Consider the following 16,930-nt stretch of genomic DNA (forward strand, 5'->3'; position numbering starts at 1 on the left):
TAGAGTTCTATATTTTATATTATATGTATTTTAGTATGAATTATTGAATGTGACAACAACAGGCAAACAATTTCAGCTTGTCAGCATTGGTTACTTTAAACATACTGTAGCTCTATTAACGTCAGTTTTTATTCCACAGACCCTGACAAACATTGATATTTAACATTTGTTTATATAGTTTTGTGTGTGTCTCTTTACCACGGCTCAGGTAGAGAATGCTTGACATAGTTTTCAGTGTCCATTACCCCTGAATGAAGATAGCTGTGTATATGAATATTGCATGAACCTGCATCATCCAGTGAATTCTCCACGTGCAGCTTCACTCTTGAGTGAAGAGGATGAAAGGTCATCTCAGGTGTTTCTCTTTTTTTTTTTATTACAAACAGGAAACGGGTGTTTCCCCAAAGCAAAAATTATCCTCATCTCTTAATCATGACCATCACTTGGACAGAATGGTGTAATTCAACAAACCAGCTCAGTTCTGTTATTACATCAGAACAAACATGTATGTATGGTTTCATGTTCTGTATTCAGTAATGAGCCATTAAGAAGATTACAGATAACATCTGAATTACTCTTTGTTAATGTGAGTAGATTTAGTCAAATTGATGTGCATGTCACTCTTTGCTGTGTCTTCCAACGTGGCCGGAAGGAGCTTCTGTGAAAGCATACCCTGTGCAGTTTTCGCGTGGATATTGCAATTGGATTTTCTAGTGGGACCGACACGGACTGCATTCAACACCAGCAGCAGCAGCAGCAGCAGCAGCACACACCCCACAGCGCCGGTGATGCATCCCCGCGGCAAGGGCACGGACAACTCCTCGTCAGAGTCGTCTTTACTTTAGAATGGTGCAGAAATCTCTCAACGGCGGGGTTTACCCAACTCAAGCCGGAGAGAAGAAGCACAAAGTCGGCTTTGTCGGACTGGACCCCGGCGCCCCGGAGTCCAGCAGGGACGGGGCGCTGCTCATTGCGGGTTCGGAAAGCACCAAGCGCAGCAGCATCCTCTGCAGACCGAGGTCCAGCATCTCCGCGGGGAGACCCAGACCGTCGAAGAAAAATGCCAGCTATCGGAAACTACAGAATTTCCTCTACAATGCGCTGGAAAGACCGCGGGGATGGGCGTTCATCTACCACGCTTATGTGTAAGTGATGACTGGCCTGAAACCAAGTATGTTGATTCTGTCATGTGTGCAGTACTGTTCCACTGACTCATGCTTTGTGGAGGGGCTGCTGTGGTGGACTTTAATGACCGTGCTCAGGTGACGCAGTAAAGGGTTAAAGTGTTGTCATGTTGCCAAAGTCGGGCTGTCACTCACCTGCATATCTCCTGCTCTAACCACACTCGTGCACATGTCATATATCGCTGTTATATATATATGTGTGTGTGTGTGTACGTCTATGATGACGTAGAACATTCCTTCAGTCCATGTCTGTCTGTGAGGAGTTCTTGTTGCTGCAGCAGTCGCTTTCAGCACCGTGGACAGCTCCGCACCGCATCACTACTTTAACTAATTAGCGTTGCAGTCCAGCTCTGCACGGTGATCTGTGTGTGTGTTCAGGTATGACTAATGTTGTGGGGACCTAAACCTATTTACACAGTCACATTATAAGGACTTGTCTTCCTTATATGGACAAAAAGCAAGTCCCCATAATGTAAATTACTATATTTTAAGGTGAAGAAATGTTGAAGAAATGAAGAAAGGTTAGTTTGAGTAGTGTGGAAATTTCATCAGGTCCCCATCACTTCAAAAAATATTCTTTTTTGAGGTTACTGTGTTGGGAATGGATTATGTGTCCTCACAACGTCACAGAGACAAGTGTGCGTGTGTGTGCATGTCTGTAGTAGGCTGCGAGAACACATTTAGAATCAAATCTATCTTTGTGAGCTGATCCTCAGAACTTTAAGGGGCTGTGTGTGTGTGTGTGTGTGTGTGTGTGTGTGTGTGTGTGTGTGTGTGTGTGTGTGTGTGTGTGTGTGTGTGTGTGTGTGAGTGAGAGAGAAGGGAGTGTTCTACAGGCTAGACAGTCAGGGACAAAGTGTGGACTTGATACCATTAGTAATAGTGAGTGTGCATCATGAAAGAAAACCACCACCAACAAAGAATATCTTTTGTATTAAAGGGTCACTGCAGCAATTTAATGACATGCTTTCATGAAATTGGACGAGTTGACAACCAGGGGGTTGGGGTGCATGTATTTTCACTACTGATTATTTTTCTCAATTAATTAATTGATTAGTTATTTGGTCCATATATCGAGACAAAATGGTGAAAAATATCCAAACATCAAAAATACTACTCAAAACACTTGATGAGTCATTTAATTACTGATTCATGAGTGCATAAAATAAAAAACAGTGGATGAAATGCTGTTGGTTGTTTGCCCTCCAGCCAGTGATACTGCATGCTGGATAGTGAGGAGTTGAAATGACCACAGCATAGAGGAATTCACTGTGCACAGCATATTGACTCCTGGGAGAAGGCTGGATGTCCAGAAGTATGCCTGTGCTTTAATGTGAAATGACACTCACACTCACACACACAGGCCCTGTGGGTACCTTTAAAATATTAACGTCACACACTACAACAGCCGGCAAAAAACCTTCTCTATGCCATTTATGTAGCTTTTTAGCAGATCTTCATCGACCATTGTCACTCTCAGTAGGTAGTGCAGTCCTAGTTGCTGAATCTAGTGCAGGGCAGTCTGGATGTAGAACATTACAACATCTGAAGCTACGAACTACTCCAGGCCACCTAGTTACAGAGAGAGAGCCAGTTGCATATGTGCTGCAGAATCCTCTGGATGGCAACTTGTAAATCAGTGTAGACCAAAAAAAAGACGTGTGAGTAGAGGAAGGTGAGCGAGCACATGATGATGACTGAGTCATCAGTGGAGAAGGAAAATTCCTACAAAGTTCATCATTACATCACATTCAGTCTAGAAATGCATACAGGGGACAGAGAGACAGAATGACTAGATAGACAGACAGACAGACAGATCTTTTTTACGTTTTTCCAGCTGATTTACAAAACTGTCATGTGCGGGAATCATTCCTCTCCTCTGTCATTCCTCTCCTTATCTCTGCTGCAGACGACAGCGTTTAGCAAACCAAATGACAAAGCTATCTTGCACTGCACTGCACACAGGACAGCAGACAGCTCTGCTCGTGCTTAGACAGCAGCAGCAGCAGCAGCGATATTGCTTTTTTAATCTTTTCTTCGGGAAATGTCAGGCAGTTGTTTTGTAATGCATGTGTGAACGGTCGATAGGTGTAACACGAGAGCACCTATATCCACACTACTCTCATGTCATGTTGCCTCTGTCTCTGTCTCTGTCTCATGTGCTCATGGTCTGTCTCTGCTGTCAGTGCTGCCTGCTGCCTCTGGAGTCTGGACCAACATCAGTAGCAGGGAAAGAGACAGCGATCTCATGTCTTTTTTTTACTGTGATGATTTTCAGTGATTCATTTTGTGTCCAGGATGTAAGTCTTAAACATTTAATAAGATGCGGCACACTCACTCAATCACTCACCGAATGAATGAATATGTGAACATGTGCAGCCAAGGCTTCAGTGAACAGCCTGTTAGCTACAGCTTAGCATCTGATATATCCAAGCATTGGTATGTTCCAGAGGTTTGACTTCAATAGGAGCCTTATTACTGTGCATCCTCTTTCAGGAAGAAAATTGATGACAAAATGTGTCACTTCTGCACCAAAGATAGAAAACAGGAGTATCAGTTGAAAAGACGAAGCCAAGCATAATTAAGCGAGTAATCAATCATCAGAAAATAGACAAATTAATCCATAAGACTAAGTGACTGAGGATGTGCTGAGCTGGTCACAAAACTGAGGGTAGAAATAAGGCGAGGTTAGAGACTGATGTCTGCTGCCAAGCTGCTCATCTGTGATTGAGTGGTCTGATTTTGGAGAAGAGGGCTGAACTGTGACAAAGTGGTATTCTAGCTGCTGAGTCCTGTAGCTGTGTCATGGGCAGAAATGGAATGTGTTGTAGTTTGATATTTATTTACGCTGTAACCAAGAGATTAAATTATCAAGCCCTGTCCCAGAAAATCACCCTTGCTCAAATATTCGTACATGCCGGACAGAGCAGCAAGAACCAAAATCAAACTTACGGGGCCCAGGAGCCCATGAGCCAAAGCCTTTGCGTTACTATTCCCTGAAGCCACATAACACCGTTTATGTTACTTGATATGTCTTAATAGGTCCCCTCAATCATTTACTATAGTTTATGTTATTCACTCCTTATATCTGAAAGGGAGCCAAATACTGTAACACTGGTTTTTATGGGATGTCTTTATTGGACCCCTTAGGCTATATTATCCACCCCTGATGTCTTGACAGGGCCCTAAGGAAAATAATGAAGGTTAAGTTATGTGACATGTCTTATAGGGCCCCTCAATCTTCTTCTTGACAAAAAGCACATAGCGCTGGACCTTAACTGGGAGAATCTGTGAGATTCCTTACATGACAACCAACATCCTGAGTGCCCTCTGGCCTATAATCTGTCCCAAATTGTCCCAAGTGATCAGTGCATGGTTTGTGTTCAGTCATTTCTTCAGTCCATGATGAGCATATACAGTATGTGTTATTTTTTATTTATGGGCTTGTAAGTTCTATTGTGAAAAGAAATCTAAAGGTGAGGACTTCTCCTCTCTTCTGTCTCCTTACCAAGCATTAGAGAACTACAGAAGCCTACACCAGAATGTAGTTCTCCTCCTGACGTAATAAGCTGCTACTTCAAAAGATGAAATGGGCTGTCAGATCCTGATTGGCTAAAGTGTTGTAGAATACTGGAAACAGACACTGTGGATCTGTGATAACTGACATCTTTACACAAACATCTAATATGTATGTTAACTAAACAGTATATTGTCACTTGTCACTTTTGGTACACACAACTCTGAATGCAGTGGACCACAACAGATTTGGTACATTTGGTTTCTTGGTTCATTTGATGATCAGAATGAATGACTCTTGAATATTTTTTGTTCTGAGACATGTCATTGTCTTTTTGTTTCTGAGGGAACACATTGACAGCTGGTTGCTCTAGTAACAGTATCATTTGTGCATTCATTTATGCAAGACAAGTGCACTGGTCTGCCTCAAACATTTCCCACAGGGCCCACAGAGACGACTCCGCAGTGGTGGCACTTGGTCGTCACAGGCACTATTTGCTTTATAAAAATCCTCTCCTCCTTATTTGCCCTCTCTCTTTCTGGCTTGATCACAGTCTAATTTAAGCGTGATGGGTTTGTGTGGAGAGGCAATGTTGTGCTGAACAGGGTAAATCAATGTTTTTTTTATCTGCAGCTCAGGAGGAAACGTAGGCTTTTCTGCCTCCAACAACAGCCCCATCAAGCTGACTGATGAACTGCTCTGTTGCCTCTGGTCTGGACCTTCTTGGCAACAGGTGGATTTGTGTCAACCTACAGTAGAAGCAGTAACTCAGAGGAGGTGGTGTCACAGCTGAAGCCTATGGTCGTGTGTGTGTGTGTGTGTGTGTGTTGTGGAGCATGAGGGATCAGAAAGTTGCTTAATCAATAGTTGAATCTATTATCTGTCTAACTGACGTGAAATCCGATCTGATCCTTCTTTGACCAATAGAATTAGGCATAGAATTACAAGAATAGATCAGCGCGCTACTGGGAGAAACTATATATACATGACATAAATGGTTTAGAAATGGAGAAATGTTTTTCTTCAAAAACAATTGATCAAAAAAGAGAAACACACACTCGCACGTACACACACAAGTGAACAAAGATAGAACACAGTTGCATAATGTTTATGAAAAAGCAATCTCAAAACGAATAACATCAAATCAATGTTATTAGGTTAGCTCAAATGTACAAATCTCAGTTTGTCTCAGTGTGTCCCTACAGGTAGAGATTCTACTGTCAGGATAGATGAGCGGTAGATGTCAATAATGATGGTATGTGATGATCTATTACAGTACAATTACAAAAAAAGAATGGTTGTTAGTGACATGCTGTAGAAATTGGGGCTCAAGCAGGGCCATGACATTTCCTCCAGATACTTTTAATGTTTTCTAAACTTCAGTTTAGTTAGTATTATACTGATTATATATTCATGTGTTTGGGGGCTACACACATATTTACGAATATAAACTAAATACTGTGTGTCTTGTTGTCTCACTTTCAAGTAGTCAGCAAATGTGAGTGTTTGCCAACAACATTTCTTGAATGTAATGCCGTTTTTTCCACTACATGGTCCCGTCTCGCCTCAACTCGACTACACAGTTTGGTTTTTGTTTCCATTACAATAGTACCTCCCCAATGATGTTGGGGCCGTCACAGCACGGCGGCATTAATCTGCCGTGACTTTGTTTTATATGCAACACAGTACACAAACTAGTTGTAAAGCAGACTTTAGACTTGTAAAGCAGTTGTTTTCGGTGTAACTGAATCGTTCTGTCTGACGCAGTCACTGAACTGAAATACAGAGGCAGGGTTTGTGATGCCGCAGTCCTGTCACTAAATACACCAGACTCCTCTGTTAAATAGTGAGATTTTAGATATTTCCTTTGCTAAATGTTGGAGATTAATGCATGTTTTCAAGATTTTTAAGACTGACTTACAGTTTGACATTGTTCGGTTTGATTCTTGTGTTGACACTCTCTGACCAATCGGTGGCCGGCAGTCTGACCACTTCACGCACAGTATCACAATATCAGCTCAGCTCGCTTGGAATCTCGCCAGAGCAGGTCCCAAAAAAGTACCAGTTACTCTCTTATCCTCCTCTTAAAATGAGCAGAGTGAAAGCGACCAGTGACTCATTAATTCAAACCTCTCCACCACAGTCTGCAGACACACAGAGCAGCTTTTTGAGAAGGTTTGTATGGAAGACGGGTTCAAATATGTATGAGGTCAGGGAGGAAGAAAGAAGGCAACAAACTTGTCAAGCGTTCAAAAATGTATTTAATTATTTTCACGAGTGACTGATGACTGAGTCAAGGCATCTTTCAATGACAGCAGTCTATGAATTAGTCAAACTATTTGCTGAAGAGGCAGTATTAAGGTGCTTTTCTACTACATGGTCCCAGCACGACTCGACTCGCTTGGTTTTCCATAACCGGTATAGCCGTGGAAGCTAATTGTTGGAATGCTTCAGGAGGCAGGGCTCTGTCCCTGTCCTTTATCACCATGTGTCCTCATTAGTAGGTGCTGATGAGCTTGGCAAGGTGAAGTCAAGAAAATGAGTGTCCACTGAGACTGCAGCCAGCTCTACAGCACGTATTTACATAGTATTTGAGTAACACAATAGATCTTCTTCACTGTGATTTTAAAACAGATAGAGCCCTTTAAGATAGAACAAATGCTTCTATATTAGAAGGTAGAAGAGTCATCAAATACATTTTCTAAATGTTCTCCAGCCCTTTTCTTAATATTTACTGTACATTTAAATAACATACATAGAATGAAGTTGTGATTAATTTATTAAACATATGTAACCACCGTATGTTGTCTTCTGCCTGAAGAAATCACTGGGAGCAGTTCAGGGTTCACAGCAGGTTTATTTGATACCTGGGTGACATGAAAACAATCAGCAATGTTTCCTCTCTGTAGACAGGACAGCACGAACTCGGTCTGAAAAGATAGCACCGAGCTAACGTTAGCATTAGCATTAGCACCGAGTTGTTACTTGTGATAAAACATGAAAAACACACCGAGGTAACTCACAAAACCATGGCGAAATGAATCCAGGACACACAATATAGGAGTTCATACAGTCAGCCCAACTCTTACGTGGCTTATATTACAGTTAACATTGCTTTTCATACAGAGATTTGGACAACATTACCTCTACAGTTGATCTCATCCCGGGCCTGAGTGTGGCGTCATACGCTACGCAACGTGCTGGTATCCCAGGTGCAGTTACAAACCATGACAGCAGATGGCGTACTCCCTATTTAGCTGGATTTAAATATAAACCTCCTTTCACACTGTTACACATATATATCTTATTATTATTCAAAACAATAATATAAGGTTTTACAGAAAGAACAGTAAAAATGATTTCATGATCTGAGTTGGGTTACATAAAGAGTTTGGGACACACTGATGTAGAACACAATTAGTTTAGTGTGTTTGTTGAGTATCTGAAAACTTCAAACTGGTTATAGGCGTCATATTTAAAGCCTTATTTAAGTAAATAAATACACATATTTGCTTATAAAGAGTTGAGACCAATTATATATCCATTTCAATATAAATCTTAGGTGTGACCCGCCACTAGGGCCCTATGAAATCCATTTTATTTTTTTCCAAATTCCGTTTTATTTTTTTCCAAATTCCGTTTTTTCCGTTTTAATTTTTTAGAATTCCGTTTTTTCCGTTTTATTTTTTTTTTATTCTGTTTTTTTACCTTTTATACTTAATTTACCACCATAGAATGTGTCCTATTTGTGTCAGTGAATAAAATGTCCACTGAAATGCAACTTTCTTCTTGAATCCACTGACTTCTCAATTGTTCAATTGTTTTGACTTAAGTTAAATCCTAATTAAGTAAATGCCAGTGAATCTTAAAACAAGCCATGCAATGCTGGTCACATTTAAAAGTAAAATAATTAACATAAATAAGTGGTAGTGCCCCCTCATCTGGTGCAGACGGATTTCTGCGCACCGCCCCTGCGCTGTACTGTTCTCCTGCTCCGTCCGCTTCTCCGTATCCGACTGGATCATTTCTCTACACGCAATATTACCCCTACAACTCTGCAATTAAGGGAATAACAGATGCATCAGATGAGCCGATGTCTTTAGTTAACTGTTCAAAGAGAGAGAATGTTCTCTGCTGTGAAGTGAAAGTCGCGGGGAGTTCATAAGTTTCACTTTTGCGCAGAGACTTTCCAGCATTTAACAGGTGATGTTCCACAGTTTACTCGCCGTGTTTCGGCCGCCGAATTATCGGTGCATTCCTAAATATAACATCTTTATTGACAATAACAATATAACCGTAATAATGGCGTATGTGACTGAGTTTCAATCGGCACCTGGACAAGGGGACGCTCGCCGGTTACATGCGGGCGCAGTGCACTTGTTCCGCGGTGTAGAAAAAAAAAGTTAATAAACAAGCAACACGCACTGGGGGAAACCCTGACCGGGTGAGTGTTTGTGACGAGATGCACGGGTGGTGCCACGAATGAGCGTTCCCCGGAAAATTTCTCCAGACAAACGTTCCTTCTCCTCACGATGACAGCATTTCAGTCACATTATGTCAATTTCCGCGAAATTCTGCGTTTAACATTAGATTCCGTTTTTATTGGCCAATTCCGCGATTCCGTCCGCGATGCCGTTAACACGGAAATCATAGGGCCCTACGCCACGAGTAAACCAGCAACAAGTCCAGCACAAATACAGTAAACAAAGAAAAATCCAAGATTTTCATTTTTTACAGACTATACAAGTTTAAAAATCGAAGAAACCACTAAATGTTTCAAATCACAGTATGTGGGTCTTTAAACCGTAAACGTTGCATTTGAATTAGGGTTGATCGCTGTGATTCGATTCCTAGTTAGGGTGTGGTGGTACCACCTTCCTGTGCTTTTTTTTTTCTTTTTCAGCCAATCAGCTGCTCGGAGGAAACACCTAGCTACCGCTGCTGCGGAAGCTCCTCCTCACTGTTAGCTTCGAGAAGCTGCGTGTGTTTTCACCGTTGAATGAAGATGGACTAAATCGTGTCTGTTACAGCGCAGATCTTTGGCTGTACTTTGAAGACAGAGGCTTCTGGTCATGCCGACACCGATCATACTTCTGCTATGCTAGCTGACTTTATGCTAACGCGTTAGCATTTAAGCTTGCGTTCTTTAGCGCTCGTTGCAAATTTTCTCCAGAGTTTAACAACAAACGAGAATAACTGAACACCTTGAGACGAACAGACAGAGTAGTTACTTCTGAGATGATGACATGATGCCCATGATGAACAGAAAGCATCCTGAACCTCTTATTAACCTCCTATCTTCTTATGGGGTGAGTTTTCAAGTGTTCATTCAAAGTCACATACAGAGATCAAATAATGTTTTTTCATGCTGGACGCTGTCTTTTAATAATCCACTGTGCGTTTAAGAAAATTATGTGGCTACATTGTTATTAGCTCACTAACAGTATTGTCATTTTAAAATGCAAATGATACGCACATCGAAACTTGTGTTGATCAGATGATCTAATGCAGGGGTTCTCAAAGTTTTGATACCTGAGGGCCAATTTAGGAACCCAACATTGGGCTGAGGGCCGCCAAAGGAAAAAAACCCAGAAAGAAATCCTATTTGTAATAATTTGAATGACCAGATTGCAGTTCTACAGTTTAGCGTTAAGTAATATAAGCGTTAATATAATGTAATTTAAAGGTACAATATGTAGTATTTATGGGTTTATATAACCCAAAATCCACAAGCGTCTCTTTACTTGTAGCGGAAGTCCCGCCTCCTCTCTCTCCGCTTCGTCTGCTACGGCCGCGGTAGCTCGCCCTCTCCCTCGCCTCACGAATCTCATCTGCTGACACGGAGAAAGACGACGAGGACGACATTTGACCAGCTGCGGATACCGTAGCGCTCAGGGAAGGGAGGGGGTGAGCAGAGCAGCAGGTCTTTGTTGTAAATTTCAGCCTCTCCTCTAGATGGCACTATAAAGTACTTATTTCCCCTTTAAGCATTAATATAATAACTTTATAATTTACTGGGTAATTACCCAGTATTTTGGCCATTGTTGACGTTCTAATTACAGGTTAATACCAAGTAACACATTTCTGTTACCATATATTTACTGGGTTAATAGCTAGTAATTGGGGGCTGTAGCTACCAGCTTATAACCCAATAATACACAAAAATTCATCATATAGAAACCAGGTAAATACCCAGTATTTTTGTTTACACTTATTGGTCTGTATCCAGTATGTCCAATAAACATTTAACAAGCTTAGTACCTCCTGGATTAAAACTATCAAGTGTAATTCATTGCGGGCCGCCAGAAATGTTTCTGTGGGCCGCCATTGGCCCCCGGGCCGCACTTTGAGAACCAATGATCTAATGGGAGCATGTGAGCATCTGCTATTAATATGAATAACAAACCAACCTGATGTGCTTGATCTGTGTGAATGATCCAGCTTTGGGTAAGAAGTATTGACTGTGATGCTATTGATTTAAGGAATATTATTCTCGAATTCACTCAGCAACATCCCTATTCAATTACCTACAGCTCCATAATCCCTTCCCTGTAGTATGTGCTTCTTTAAAGCACAGTATTTGATGGCTCACTGATTTGATGGTGTGTAAACTGTCTGACAACCTCTTCTTGACAGGTCTTGAGGGACTGGTGAAATGACAAGTCACTGTGACAACTTTCTGACATGTTTTGACTGACTGACCTTAATAGGCCTCATGGATACAAGTGCAGTGGGGGAAAAAGAAATCCATGTTGTTTTCCTGAACTTGGGGAAATTATTTAATTCCCTTAAAGCCTCCAAATCTGTTCATAGATATTTAAATAGTGACGTAGTGTGTTTTTACAGGATCAGGTAATTCAGGATGTGATTGTTAGGACATCAAATAGGTGATAAAAGGAGAAAGGGAAGGACAGCAATTTGTGCATTTATAGATCGCCTGTCAAGTAAAATAACAGATTAGTGAGGTACAATTGATGAAAAGTAAACCATGCTCAGATTTATTCACTTTTACTTTAAATGGACAAAATCTATACTGAGTGTAATTCATGTTCTCAGTGCATGAAGAGCCTCCTTTTACCAGGCAATCCTCGGCCACTGTAGTCATTAATGATGGTTATGACATGACAAAAACACACATAGTGAACATGTAAAATAAAAAGTGTGTTGTGAGCTAAGAACTTATTATGCTTATTGCTTAGAGTATAGGATAACATAAAAAACAGCTTGTCCGTGGAGTGTTTTTTGGAGCATCGGTGCCCACCATTGATCTCTGCCGCCTCATTCTGACTGGCTGACGTCCAGCAGCCACTGCCAAGTGTTTTAACCTGATCACAATGAAACTGCAGCAGCAGAAAAAGGGGAAATCAGGTGAACAGCAGCTGAAAGTTTACCACAGAACATCCTGCTAATCCCGCAAACTTTTTAATATCAATTTACTTTTGTGTACATTGTTGTCAATGCAGATTTCAAAACATTCACACACATTTTCTTTAATGAACTTCAACTGATTATCTAATAAATGACTAACCCTCACTCAGCTTCTACAGCTGTATCTGTATTAATTATTGTTTTTAGATCGCAAATTATTATGTAGTATTGGTGCTATTTTTGACATCACTCGTGTAGTGTGAGCTTTAAAGTGTAACACCTGATCCTCAGGAGACACTGGATTACAGTATCCTTGTCTGTGTCCTGGTATTGGCTTTCATCAGGCACTCTCCATTAGCTCTGTGCTGGATCCCTTCCATAAGTCCTGAGCTGGACCCTGTTGGGACTCGTGTGTGTTGTCCTTCAACCATAAAAGTGTTCACCTCGTGGTCACCTCTAGAGGAGGTGTGGCTACAGAAATCATTTTGAATGAGACTTGGGTTTTGGGATGTGCATGCTGCGTCAAAAACTCATCAGCTAAGAAAACCTAACATCCTGCTACACCCAAAAGTCCAAAATGATCAAAACAAAGATTCTATTAAGAAGATGAACTTGTTCACAGACAGTAATAGCCAGTATTTTTATGTGTGGATCTTTGAAGCTGATTGATGACAAAGTCAGCTCATGTTTCTCAGCACTTAGAGGTTATTTGATTTTTTTTTTCTGTACTTTTGTGTGCAGCCATGTCCACTCTTGGTTTTCTATATGAGAATGAACACTTGAAATAGATTCACTCAATACATTCAAGGAAAGTTTTGTTCAGATGAACATTCACCTCAATCTTACCTGCTCTCCTGCCTCCAGTTTTGTAATGTATGTACTAAATCACTCATTTACTCATTTATTCTAACTGCACTGCTTCTGCTGCTGCTTCTGCTGCTGCTGCTAATGCAGTTTGGCTTGTTTCCACTGATGAAGGCACCACCCAGGGTCTGCAGCTGTAATTACTCATCCTGTCCCCAACTGTACCCACTTACACTCTACTGAAAATGTCCCATATGTTGCCAGAGGTCAGTGTTTTATCCAGATGTGTCTGGAAAAAAACACTCATATATTATAAATAATCGTATAGATCTCCCTGTCTTGAAACTATGGTAGGTGTAATTGTGAAAGGTAAGATTGGCTGCTGCTATCTGTATTACTGTAACACTCATGTTACAATCTGTTTATGGTCCTTTGTGAATGTACTATTTTTGCCAATAGGTGTATAATTGCTTTAAAATAAATATTATTTGGTTTTGGTAGCCTGAGAACAAACCGTTGATATGTATTTTAAGCAGATTTACAGACGACGCCATCTTGTGTCGCAATGTTATACTATTGTTATGATTATATTGCTATCTGCAGTCTCGCCATGAGATGTCATAAATCTTACACAATTGATTGTTAAAATGTGGATTTTAACATCACAGATGTTATGAATCTAATTACTTCCTAAAACAGGATCTCAAGAAAAAAAAAACAATAATGTCTTCTTCACCCTGTCTTCTTTCTTTCTTACAGATTCCTTTTGGTCTTCTCGTGTCTTATACTCTCAGTGTTTGCCACCATCAAAGAGTTCAAAAATAGCTCAGAGAGTGCCTTGTACATCCTGGTGAGTATCTTCTTTGATGCTTATACTGTATATAGTATTTTGCATATGTTGAATGTCACAGATTTCACGCCATTATCTTTCTTCATTCCACAGGAAATTGTGACCATTGTGGTGTTTGGGGTGGAGTACATTGTCAGGATATGGGCTGCTGGCTGCTGCTGTCGATACAGAGGATGGAGAGGGAGGCTGAAATTTGCCAGAAAGCCTTTCTGTGTCATAGGTGAGAGACAGGGCTGGTTTGTGTGAATGTGTGAGTGTGTTTGTGTGTGTTGTATTTTTCTTCTTTTTTCCCAAAGGTGTAGTGAAACTTGACTTCACTCTGATTTGATCACTGATGCATCACAGCATGTGACAGTGTGTGTTGTGTCTCTCTGCAGACATCATGGTGCTGATTGCCTCAGTATCCGTCCTGGCAGCTGGATCTCAGGGGAACGTTTTTGCCACCTCTGCCATCAGGAGTTTGAGATTCCTGCAGATCCTGCGCATGCTGCGCATGGACCGGCGTGGAGGGACCTGGAAGCTGCTCGGCTCTGTAGTTTATGCCCACAGCAAGGTGACCCTGATGTGATTGTATCTCTAGGGCGTCTCAATGTCGATCAATCGATTAGATTAACTGATATGAGAAAATGTCAACCAGACGTCCAACTGTATGAAAGCAGCTGGTTGTTGTACAGTCATGGCAAATGTTTGATCCTCCAGCACCAAGTTTTAGTTTATTATTCCAAAAGTATCATAAGGTTGATCTACGTAAAGTATGAACCATCTTTAGTATTTAAAGTGGTTACTGCAATCCTAATTCAAAACATTGTGTGAGCGTGGCTTAAGTAGATTGACAAATGACATAATGACTTGTACCTTATACTGTGTTCATGCACAAACACACACGCACATATAGACTTACATGTGTGGAGCTGAAGGAAATAAAATACTAAACAGATTCATTGTTACTCACACTGTCACAGAGGGCGTGAATCACATATATTAAATATTATTCCAGAATCACAGATTCACAGTGGTGACATCATCCCCGTGTGCAGCACTGCAGATGAATTACTCTGCTCTCTTGTGCTCGTTGCCTTGTCTTTCTCTGTAGGAGCTCATCACAGCGTGGTACATTGGCTTCCTGTGCTTGATCCTGGCCTCATTCCTGGTCTACTCTGTGGAAAAGGAGTTAAATGATGAGTTTGAGACGTATGCTGATGCTCTTTGGTGGGGACTGGTAAGAGTCGTATAAAAAGTATAGTATCCTCAGTAATGAGATATACTAAATAATAAAATGTTTTCCTCTGCCCCTTGTGCAACATGTCTCATTTATGGTGACCTTGGTCTCACTAGATCACGCTCACCACCATTGGTTATGGTGATAAGGTTCCAAAGACCTGGTATGGACGCCTGCTGGCAGCCACATTCAGCATGATCGGCGTAGCCTTCTTTGCACTTCCTGCTGTAAGTATGAGCTCTCACCGTGTTCAGTTTTTAAATCTACACTTTTACACTTTTAGATTGAGTTTTTGTCCATCATAGTGTTATGGGCTCAGTATGTAATATTTAGAAGGGCTTATTGGACATTAGTGGCAGTTGCTGGTCTTTAAAACAGGGAAAGCTCATTCCAGGCCCATTTATTTCAACATAAACTAGAACAAGGAAATAATAATGCAACAATTATGTAAAACTGAAAGGCTATAACGGTTTTTTTATTTACAGTGTGTATACAAATGAAAATGGTCTCTGTTTCTGCAACACTGTCAATCAAAAACTAGTCCAGTCTTTCAGACACTTCCTCCAATCATCATGCAGAAGCTCAGCGTCCGCGCCCGCCCACTGCTCCATTCCAGAGAAGCTGAGCTTCTGTGGAAGTGATGTTTTTCACGGTCTCTGATTCATGTTATTGAGCGGCACATTCACACTGGTTTCCTCAACAATTACCAGAGAATCCTCTCTTCCACTTCCTCTCAGGTCCACAAAGCTTTATAGCATCTTTCAGCTCATTGTTTTGGTTTTGCAGTCCACACCTTGTGTGTTTCTGTTCAGTCTCACCGTCTCATACACCCACAGTAAAATACCAGCCACTGTCTTTGAGTAGATCTGCTTCAAGCACAAGTAGATCTGACTGTCTGAATACTGATTATACCTGTTTATGATGTTATTACAGCTGAAATGAAATATCTATCCATGTATGAGGATATACAGTGTAACTTTATAGACTCTGCTATATCAACCACCTAAAATTTATAATAAGTCTTTTATGATCCTACGTTAGTCACTTAGAAAGAAAAGCACTCTAATTGTGCCATTCTGTTGCATTATTTCTGTCCACTGTGGTACTTAGATTGTAGCAGTAAGCTAAAAGCTTCTTCTGAATCAACAGAAACTCTGCCCTTTTCCCGCTTGATGCTCAGAAAGCTCTCAGCTTATGGTGTTGTGACTCCAGTCAGTGATGTGTTGAGCACGAATTCAGCATTTCACTGGATATATGAACATGTCCGTCTCAGCAATTAAGCTTTCAATAAGCGGCTAAGACCTGTTCAGGCTGTTCAGGCATGGAAAAATCTGGATTTTTGCTGTGTCAGCAGTCAGTTAACTGGATGCATTTTCGCCACACTTCGAAACATCATAATCTAATTTTTATTTGCTGGAAGCTTAATGCAGGCATTTGGAAATCTGTGATGTTTTCACTCGTTTCATTGGGCTCTAAAAGGCATCGGAGAGGAGAATGTTTGCTGCTGCGCTTCAAGCTTCTGGCCAGAAGAGGTCTATTTAAATCACTGATAGTATCAGGCGCACTCTGCTGCCCCCTTCTGCTGAATCTCACTCTGACTCTGTATAGGGCATCCTTGGTTCTGGCTTTGCCCTAAAAGTCCAGGAGCAGCACAGGCAAAAACATTTTCAGAAGAGACGAACCCCTGCAGCAAACCTCATTCAGGTAAACTGCATGATATCATCAGTGCATAAATATGATGTCTGCTTTTGGCTTCTGGGCAAAAAAACAACCTAAAAATATTTTTTTATATATATATAAATATACATTTCTCCATCCAGGCTGCTTGGAGGTTTTATGCTACCAACCTTTCCCGAACAGATCTGCTGAGCACATGGGATTTTTATGAGCAGACTGTTGCAATTCCAATGTACAGGTAAGTCATAAAACTGGCTGAATAATACAATATGTTACTCAGCATTTCCAGTAAATTCAACTGTTTCCCTGTA

General features: G+C 41.0%; 1 protein-coding gene across 1 annotated transcript; it reads left to right on the plus strand.

The window, feature by feature from the left end:
- Positions 1-846: 846 nt before the first annotated feature.
- On the plus strand, positions 847-16,861 carry LOC310931320 (potassium voltage-gated channel subfamily KQT member 2-like; the record flags this gene model as incomplete). The annotated part of the gene is made up of 8 exons (XM_083894448.1): positions 847-1,145; positions 13,633-13,723; positions 13,817-13,943; positions 14,101-14,276; positions 14,817-14,942; positions 15,059-15,169; positions 16,551-16,646; positions 16,763-16,861. 8 exons carry the CDS (start codon positions 847-849, stop codon positions 16,859-16,861), a joined length of 1,125 nt encoding a protein of 374 aa, XP_083750574.1.
- Positions 16,862-16,930: the final 69 nt, after the last annotated feature.

Source organism: Microchirus variegatus (assembly GCF_963457635.1).
Source record: "Microchirus variegatus genome assembly, chromosome: 9".
In the NCBI taxonomy this organism is placed as follows: Eukaryota; Metazoa; Chordata; class Actinopteri; order Pleuronectiformes; family Soleidae; genus Microchirus; species Microchirus variegatus.